General features: G+C 35.4%; 1 protein-coding gene across 1 annotated transcript in view; it reads left to right on the top strand.

The window, feature by feature from the left end:
* RBM44 (RNA binding motif protein 44) overlaps nt 1-10,067 on the top strand; it is a 19,716-nt gene that overhangs the window by 3,544 nt on the left and 6,105 nt on the right. The window contains exons 3-12 of the mRNA XM_007452915.1: nt 1-1,118; nt 1,406-1,464; nt 2,943-3,119; nt 3,757-3,940; nt 4,036-4,058; nt 4,190-4,274; nt 6,819-6,933; nt 7,505-7,633; nt 8,307-8,386; nt 8,490-8,563. Of these exons, the coding sequence (XP_007452977.1) occupies nt 1-1,118; nt 1,406-1,464; nt 2,943-3,119; nt 3,757-3,940; nt 4,036-4,058; nt 4,190-4,274; nt 6,819-6,933; nt 7,505-7,633; nt 8,307-8,386; nt 8,490-8,563 (2,044 nt within the window). The remainder of the gene's footprint in view (nt 1,119-1,405; nt 1,465-2,942; nt 3,120-3,756; nt 3,941-4,035; nt 4,059-4,189; nt 4,275-6,818; nt 6,934-7,504; nt 7,634-8,306; nt 8,387-8,489; nt 8,564-10,067) is intronic.

Genomic DNA, 10,067 nt, shown 5'->3' with positions numbered 1-10,067 from the left:
AGCAGGAATATCACAGTGCAGAAGAACAAGAATATATAAATAACCATTTATCTTTTGACCAAATGAAAACATTAAACATATCTAATCTGGAAGTTTGGGGACTTAGAAGTTCAGGTTATGGAGTTAATTGTGCTACCACTCTAGAAGATAATCATGTTAAATTAGAAAGTAATTCTAGCACCTCTTTAGATTCAGCTGATGTTTATGGACAAGAAGGTTCACCTCATGTCTCCAAATTTCAGAATTCTGTTATGTTAAGAGAATATCATGAACCAAAACATGGAAAGTGTATGGAACAAGACACTAGTTTAATGTACCACACAGTATTTGATGAAATTGTACTAAAGGGTAGTCCTCTTGAACACCAGGAATCTCAATCTAAGAGTGGTTTCTTGAACCCTCAAAAAGCATTAAAAACTAAATTTTATACTGGCAAAGTGAAGTCTCAAATAACTAAAAGTAAAGATTTTTGTGGAAATTCAGTTGTTGAGAAAAAAATGTTACAGCACCTTGAAAATCCAAGCACATTACCACAAGACAAAGATTTAGAGACATTACTCCAGCCCTGTAAAGATCGTCAAAGTTCCTGGACCTCTATTTTTGATGATTCAGTAATTTCTGCATGTTATAAAAGCTTACAAAACACCCCTAACCCAGCCTTAGATTTTTCTGTTACTCTACCAAGGTCTGCAATCAGAGATAACCAGGCAGTAGAAGAAGGTAGCTCCCTAAAAGCTGCTAATGGCAATACCACAAATAAAGCATGCTTTCACCATATGGAAGGACCATGTCCCGAATCAGTTACAGATGTAGCAAGTTGTACAGTCACAGTTAATCAAACAGTGGATGTTAGCACTGATTTTAGGGCTTGTTTCACAACAAGCAGGGCGACGAGCACAAGATCTTCTGTAGTATCTACATCAAGCAACACAGAGATAACAATGATAAATAAAAAATGGCCTCATGAGTGGCAAAGTGAGAAACGAAGTGTGGCATGTAACACAGATTGGGCATACAGTCAAGATAATGAAGATCCACAGATGGCTATGACAAAAGGATCTTTGGGGAAATCTGTCTCTGTTGACAGTTTAAAACCTAAAGGAAATTTCCTGAATAAGGTAAAACCAATATGATTAATAATAAAAATTTATTTGACTTTATAAAGAGGCACTGTAGGCTAATGTAAATATTTTGGTTTACTGAATTATATCAGGGGTTTCTGAGGCTTTTGTGAGAAAATGCTGGATGAAGGAAAAAGGTGAACAGATTGCTACCAACTCTGTTCTTCTCTGTTGGCAGCTGTTGCCACAAAGTCAATTAGAAGTTGGATTTTACATCTTACCAGATACAACATGTATTATTGTTTGGCGTATATGTCTAATTTGATCTTAAATCATGTTTTCAGGATTCCCTGGAATTAAGGAAAACATTTGATTTCACAGACTTAAAGAAACATTCTGAAAGGTAAGTCAGACATATAAGCTTGCAGATACATATGAGGAAATGATCAAAATAGTACTTTGCTTTTTGTGTAGGTACTTAACCGTATAGAATAATAGCCAGGAGTGACTTGAAGAGATTGTCTGCTTCAGCCATTTGTCTTGAAAGAAAAAATATTAGAACAATGTAGAATGTTAAAGCTTTCCACTTACTGAGATTTCAGTCTGAATAATTCCTTCAGAAAAACTCATGGCATCTTTTCTTTATTTATCCAACCCCAACCCACACTGATTTATTTCGTTTTCTTTCATTTGATCCCCTGTAGTCCAAAACAAAATAGCACATTTGGGAAACATCATATATTTGAAGAAGTAAACAGATACTTTTACTGGGATATTTTAATTCGTTGTATAATTTACTTTACATCCATGGAGAACCAGGTGGTGGGGGAGAGGAAAGGGAGAAGTCTCTGAGAAGTCAAATTGGTTTTCATGCTCTGAGATCATTTGCTTTTTCCTTCATTCATCCTTTATTCTTCTAATGAGTTTGATCTGGTATTCAGTCCTATAAAATTAAATAGAAGAGTTGGTTTCAGAGGCAGATGTATCGAGAATAGTTAGAAGTGGCCGGTATTAGCAAGGGAAGAACTATTAACATTCAAAGAGGTAGTGATTTTGGAGCTTTTTGTTATAACAGCAAAATATTTGCTTATGATAACATAAGCATTATTATTATTATTAAGAAAAATGTAAATTATATTTTCTGTTTAAAAGATAACGTTTAAAAACAGTTTCCCTCCGGAATGTTTATAACTTTTAAAAATCCTGGCCAGTGCTTGATTTAGGTTGAAAAATCTGTTGATTCTGGATAAATTAGTACTTTACTTTAGAATTCTTTTCTTGGTAAAATAAAGTATGAATTTGAGACTTATTTACTCTCTTGAATTCTAAAAAGAGTATATATTTTTTTTTAATAAATTTATTTATTTATTTATTTTTGGCTGCGTTGGGTCTTCGTTGCTGCCCACGGGCTTTCTCTAGTTGCGGCGAGCAGGGGCTACTCTTGGTTGTGGTGCACGGGCTTCTCATTGTGGTGGCTTCTTGTTTCAGAACACGGGTTCTAGGCACGTGGGCTTCAGTAGTTGCAGCACGCGGGCTCAGTAGTTGTGGCTCGTGGGCTCTAGAGTGCAGGCTCAGTAGCTGTGGTGCACGGGCTTAGTTGCTCCGTGGCATGCGGAATCTTCCCGGACCAGGGCTCGAACCTGTGTGCCCTGCATTGGCAGGTGGATTCTTAACCACTGTTCCACCAGGGAAGTCCTAAAAAGAAGATATTTAGCATTGACTCTTGACATCCTTGTTTTCTGCAGCCTTTCCATTCTTTAGTAGAAATTGATTTAAACTTGACAGAGAAATGTAAGAAATTTTAAGTCTGTTTCTGGAGGTATGTCATCAACACAGAAAAATATTTGGAATCTTACCTAATCCAATTTTTTTATTTCAAAGGGAACCTCAACTTTCTAAAGAGATGGAGAAGAATTTGCCATCAAAGTGCTGTCAGCAAATAATGCAGAGAGCCATCAAAGCAGAGTTGCACCTTTTAAATGTTCACTACCAAATGTGTCATCACCATTGCAGTGATATTTACAAACTTGTAATGGAAAATAGAGAAGGACTAAATAGGTGATTGTTAGGGTTTGTTTGTTTATTATCTGCTTTTTTATTGAGGTACAGTTGATTTACAGTATTATGTGTTTCAGGTGTACATCATAGTGATTCACAATTTTTAAAGGTTATTCTCTATTTATAGTTATAGGTGACTGTTAATTTTAAATCTGTATCTTCCTAGAAATTTATCACTAACTTTAAGTTTATTCTAGAAAATTTCTTTCATTTTCATTTTTAAAGGGCAGAAGAGGGGTGGATTATAACTGGGTTTGTTAACTGGCCTAGGGGTAATAGACCTTAAAAAATAGTACATTGTAATTTCATGGAGAGGCAACAGTGCATGTTGGAATGATGAATCCAGTAAAAAGACAGATTCAGGTTTTCTTTATAAAGTCCAAGTTCGGATGAAGTCAGTTGGAGGGTTTTTCGTGACATTCGACCACATTCTGTCTGGCTTATATGTATACCAAGGATTGCTTATCTTGCCCCTGGAAAAACACATCTTCTGTGATTCATTTTCTTTTACTAAACATTTAAAAGAAAAAAATTTAGGGATCTAGTAGAGTTAGAATTAAGTGTATAATTTGACATTAGTTTTAAATGGGTGGCTTGGCCTAAGTAATTTAGTTTTGTGAATGTAACTTTTGAACAGGAATTTATCAAGTAATTCTACTAAGAAAGAATTAGGATCAGCTCTACTGACAGTTTTAGAAGACTTGAAAGTTAGATATGTGAATTTGAAAGAAAAGATAAACAAGGGTATACCACTGGAAGAGCTGCCTCCACTGTCGGTAGAATCAAAATTATTATCTACCTTCTCTGCTTTTGCTTCCAGGGTATGTATTTATGTTCTAGGAATAAAATTTTTACTTCATTTAGACAGAAAACATTTTACGCTAAAAGCTTTTCCTTCCCTTCTTTTTCTTTCCAGCTAATGAAAGAAGAATCACATACGTAAGTTATGTTTTCATCTAATTTAGAATTCATTAGATCTTAAACATTGCTAATTCAGTTAACTTTGTTTTCTATTTTGGTCCTTATTCAGAACATTGATAAATACTTTAATGAAATGTTTATCTGTTTAGGTTTTCAGGAGCAGATTCTGAACTAGATAATCAAAGTACACGTGATGTTGATGGTTCTTCAAGCCTGAAAAAGACACTCTCTCAAGTGAGATTTTTTTAGAGTAGTTCATCAAGTGTAAATCGTTAATCTTATGGCTTGCACAAAGTAAACTATAATTTTTAGAAGCTCTCGCATCCTTCTTTTCACTCAGCTGGCTTATTTTGTGTATTACCATTTGAGGGATATAACTGATTAGAAGGAGCGTAATATCCTGATCAAACGGATGTCAATAGTATATGTTGGGTAAGATGACCACATAATTTATCATCAAATCAGGAGACTTCTGAGGATGAAAAAAGGTAGTGATGTTAATAGTTCAACATGACGATTGGTATACACCTTGAGAGTGTCTGGCAAATCATAATTTTTGGCCCCCATTGTGTTAATGCAATGTAGTAAAAACTAATATGGTTATGCCTTCATAGCATGAGATAGTATAAAATAATATCCTGGGCTTCCCTGGGGGCACAGTGGTTAAGAATCCTCCTGCCAATGCAGGGGACACGGGTTCTAGCCCTGGTCCAGGAAGATCCCACATGCCGGGGAGCAACTAAGCCCATGCGCCACAAGTACCGAGCCTGCGCTCTAGAGCCCACAAGCCACAACTACTGAAGCTCGCACGCCTGGAGCCTGTGCTCCACAACAAGAGAAGCCACTGCAATGAGAAAGAAGCCTACACACCGCAACAAAGAGTAGCCCCCGCTCACCACAACTAGAGAAAGCCCACGCACAGCAACGAAGACCCAGTGCAGCCAAAAATAAATAATTAGTTAAAATAATACTATCCCATTTATTTTTTCCCCATTTATTTTAGACAGGGCAAAGTTTTCATTCCTCCTTTGCTGAAATGATGAAAATAATTTTTCAGTGCCTTTCGTAGGTTTTCTTAATCTCTCTTGTTCCCCCAAGGAAATGTTTGTCAGGTGACAGTCTGTGTAAGAGCACTCTGCAAACTGAGAAGTGACAGAGAAACATGGGTTATATTCCATTATCAACGGAGTAGGAAAACTGAAGGTTGTTTCTTTTTTTTTTTTTTTTTAATTTTTATCTATGGCTGCGTTGGGTTTTCATTGCTGTGCGCGGGCTTCTCATTGCGGTGGCTTCTCCTGTTGCGGAGCATGGGCTCTAGGCACGGGCTTCAGTAGTTGTGGCTCACGGCCTCTAGAACGCAGGCTCGGTAGTTGTGGCGCACAGGCTTAGTTGTTCCGCAGCATGTGGGATCTTCCCGGACCAGGCTCGAACCCATGTCCCCTGCATTGGTAGGTGGATTCTTTTTTTTTTTTTTTTTTTTGCGGTACGTGGGCCTTTCACTGTTGTGACCTCTCCCGCTGCGGAGCACAGGCTCCGGACATGCAGGCTCAGCGGCCATGGCTCATGGGCCCAGCCGCTCCGTGGCATGTGGGATCTTCCCGGACCGGGGCACGAACCCATGTCCCCTGCATCGGCAGGTGGACTCTGAACCACTGCGCCACCACCAGGGAGGTCCCCTGAAGTTTGTTTCTACTTTCTGACTTTAGTCTTAACCCTGAGGTTATATTATTATTTGGGTAGTCTTAAAGAATAAGATGCATCCCAAAGCCAAAAGTGAAATAAATACTTGATTGATTTATATTCCTTTCTATTAAGATAAATGATTAAAAGTAAATTATTTTAGCAAATTATTTATTCCATTGTTCTGCTCTTTAAAAAAAGAAAATCTCAGTTATCCACAAAGAATTAACAGGTCTAAAACCAGATTTTTATATCTTCAAATTTCTTACATAGTTTGCTTAAACAACTTGTCCATTTAATGATATATAATGTTCTGGAGGGGTTTTGTTTTTTTACTTTTTTATTTTTTTCATCATTGTAAAGGTGGCAATGGTGTAACCTGCTTATTTGGGCAGAATAATAAATCTTTTTAAAAGTAAAAGATGCAGATATAACATTTTTATAATCTTAATTTTGGCTCTAAAACAATATCTACTTTGTTAGGATTACATTTTAATACCCACCTTACTAAATTAAGTTATGCGTGAAAGCCAGCTTTGTATAGTGTAGTGTTTCTAAATTTCAGTTACTTATGTACCATCTTCACAATTTTTCATAGCCAGGTATTACCTATAATGTTATTTGATTTGTATTTTTTAAATGATTCTCCTCTTTTAAAAAATTTATCTGTGAAGAGTAACTTATTATTATGTATGAGAAAGAAATATCACTCCCCATAAATGAAAGGTACATATAAGCACACATTAAATATATAACTGTTGATGTTAATGTGAAAAATACTTACATGTGCAGCTTCAAAAATCATCTCAGGTACTTCTAGTGTGTGGATGCCACACTTCGCTAAATAATGGTGGTGTTAGCATACAGTCACTATGCATAGACTAGTTTCAAATCATAATTCTCATTGTGTGACAGACATAAAGCAACAGGTTACTTAGATTCAGTTTGCTCACCCATAAACTGGGTCGATAATGGTTTTGTCTCATAGCCTTTGTTGTTGTGAGGGTAAATAATGCCAGTGAAGCATGCTTGTCATATAGAGTGCAATAACTGTTACTCCTTATTTATTATTGTTGTTTTTATTATTTTAATCCTCAGATGTTTCTATTACCTGACAATAGTCATCCTAAACAAGATACATCACCCAAAGAGGATGGTTTAAAAAATGGTGATGTAGATATAGACTTTAGTCAACTAAAACTTGATGGTAAAGGTCAGTATAAAAATGTTTGTCTTGTGTCATTGCCAGAAAGCAGATAATAAGATTTAAAATATCCCTTGTGCCCATCTATTAAGTTAAAGTAAATATTTTTAATTGAATGGCATCATTCAGATTATGAATGTTAAGTATGTTCTTATTACATCTACTTGATATCTTTAAGGTTACTTAATATATCTGATAATGCCAAATAATAATACAGACTTTTGTTCTTCTGGTTCATGTTTTCCATTTTGAAAATTCTTTTTTCTGTCCAGTTTGTATCTCTGTAAATTGTATGGGTTTTTTGTCTTGTTTTTTAGTTTTGTCCTCAGTGAGAAGAGAAAGATCCTTTTTTAGTGAAATAAAGACTTGCGGCACGGCTTAACCCATTTTTAAGGATGTTCACTGTTATTCTGTCTATAAAGATAAATCTCTTCTTCAATAAAGGATAATTAAAAATCAGAAAAGTAAGGCTTTTAATAAGCTAGGAATCGGTGTTAATTAAAGTAAAACTGGGAAGCAGATAACTTCTCACGGTTAAACATTGTACATAGTTCCTTGCTAAGTGTGTTCAATTTCTCAGACTCCACAAATTACCGAGAAGTAAGTGAAGACTGGTTTGATGCTAAAGAGAACGTGACTGGAGCTGACTTCTCAGGAATACAAGAAAATCAAATAGTACAAGACAAAGAGGATCCGAGGTTTACATTAGGTTGGTTCTTAACAATTTACCAAGAAATCCTAACCTAGCTCATTTATAAAATAGTGCTTATCTTCTTCTGTATTATTTTGGGGGATTGCACTGTTTTAATATTTTATTCCTGTTTGTATTTCTTTATAAATACGAAAAATGAGAAAATTGGCCATTTGGATGTCATTTTTTTTTTAAGAGTAAATCAGTTTAAAATGTTCATTTCTCTTTCAGAAAACTGTCTGCTAAAAGCTTAAATCCAAGATTTAGTTAGTAGATAGAGGCCCACCATTGTCTCTCCCTACTCTAGTCCAACATCAGTATTCCCTCAGGTGCTCTTTTCCTCTAAGCCCTCCTCAGGCACTTCGCAGGTGTGGGGTACACAGTGAACAGGAAAGGCTGCTCAGTTTCCATCAGACAGCCAGGACTGCCTATTGATTGATCCATCTTTGAGTTACAAGAGACTAAATATCAATCAGTCCAACCTCTTTGTTTTTAACGTATGATTAAAGCCCAGAAATCTTGACACTGTACTCCAAGCTCTTCATCTTCAGCCTAGTGCTGATACTTGCTAATAACTTGATAATAATCTTTTTGATAATAAAAAATGAAATACTTAACAATTTTCACATTTTCTCTTAAAAATATTGATAAAATAATGATTATCTTCTGTTGTATGTTTATCTTCAAGCAGAAATGAAGAATGTTGAACCCTTACGAAGAGATAAAGGTTACTTGATACATGTTGGTGGGCTCTGCCCTTCAGTGTCTGAGGTATGCCAGGATTTATTTTTTGAGCTTCACTTTCAAATCTATTAATTGTTCATATTTTGACTGTTTTTCTACCTTTCACAAACTTTTATTTATCTTCTTTTAGGCTGATTTAAGGTCTCATTTCCAGAAATATGAAATTTCTGACATTTCGATTTATGATTCTTTTCCTAATTACAGGTATGTTTCCCAGATTCAATGAATGTGTACATTTACTGGGTATGCCCTAGGTTCTAACAGAGGTCTGTTCTGTACTGAACCTGAACCACAGTGGTGATTAAGCCAGGCGCCATTCCCGCAGGGGTTTCCCAGCCTAGTAGAGGGATACACGTTGACAAATAGCTACAGTCATTAATTGGTGCTGTTCTCAATCAGATCTTTCTTTCATTATACTTTTTAACTTGTTACTAATGAGATATAGGAGAGTTATTGACTTTTCTGCAGTTATCTTGTTTCATACCATTTCATGGGGGCAGTCAAGTGCATTAGTTAAGAGAACGGGCTCTACGGCAAGTATCTTGGGTTCATGTCTCAGCTTTGTCAGTAACATGATGAATACATTTGGGCAAGTTACTTAACCTTTCTGTATCTGAGGCTCTTCATCTATAAAGTGAGGATAATAATAGTACCTACATAGCATTACTGTGGAACTATTATGAGATAAATAAGTAAACCAGTAGAAATAAAGGCTGGCATATAATAGGTACTCAGAAAATTATATTTAATTTTATTATTTTTTATTTTAATTACTTTTTAGTTGATGCTTTTTTATTTTTTAGGTAGATGGCTATATCATCTACATATAGTCATTTCCAGTATGTGTGTTGTTAACCTCCTGTTTTGTGACATTATCAGAACATTCAAAAGTATCAAATAAGAATGGTGATAGCTTAATGGAAATGCCTTTACTATTTTATCACAAAAAATGATAGCTCTTTATTTCAGATATGAAAATCTTTATAAATTAAAAAAGGATCCTATTTGTAGTTGGGTTGAAATCTATTAAAAATAAGTGTTTAATTTTGTTTTAAATGGATTCACTTAAGATCATATGCTTTTCTTGGACCTATTAATAATATGTTGTTAGTGTATTTCATTATATTAAAGTAGTGTTGTACTCCTAGGAGTATTACTTGATGTGAAAGATTCTTTTTGTGTCTTGTTGAATCCTTTGGAAAAAAAGAAACTTTATGTTTTTTTATTACTTTGAAGTATTATACATTCTGTGTGGGAATTTAGGAAGCACAGTTAAATACAAAAGTGTAAGGAGGTTGTAAAAATTGATCCAAAGTCCCATCTTGTGGAGGCAACTGCTCTTCAGATTCGGTATATATCCTTCCATTGACACTGTCTGGAGCTGGCACTTCCAGAAGGATGGCTCTTGCCCAGCTTTCTCAATTTTATGGCTGAAATTCTGGTTAGATTTTCCAACTCTGTTTGGACTGCATATTTTTTCACTACAAGGCCATAAGGACATTCTCTTCTGTGTTCTGCTAAATGTTTTTAAATTTTGCCTTTCACCTTTATGCCTTCGCTGTATCTGGAGGTCATGTTTGTGTATAGGGATTAATTTTAATTTTTTGGTATGGATAACCAGTTGTCCTGAGAACACTAATCTGTGCAACTGTGTCATATATCAGCTTTGCAAATGTTACATTACTTGTTTTTTTTTTGGGGGGGGGGG

Source organism: Lipotes vexillifer, unplaced genomic scaffold (genome assembly GCF_000442215.2).
Source record: "Lipotes vexillifer unplaced genomic scaffold, Lipotes_vexillifer_v1.1 scaffold652, whole genome shotgun sequence".
Taxonomy (NCBI): Eukaryota; Metazoa; Chordata; class Mammalia; order Artiodactyla; family Lipotidae; genus Lipotes; species Lipotes vexillifer.
The sequence above is the reverse complement of the archived record's forward strand: the minus strand, read 5'-3'. Positions and strand labels throughout refer to the sequence as shown.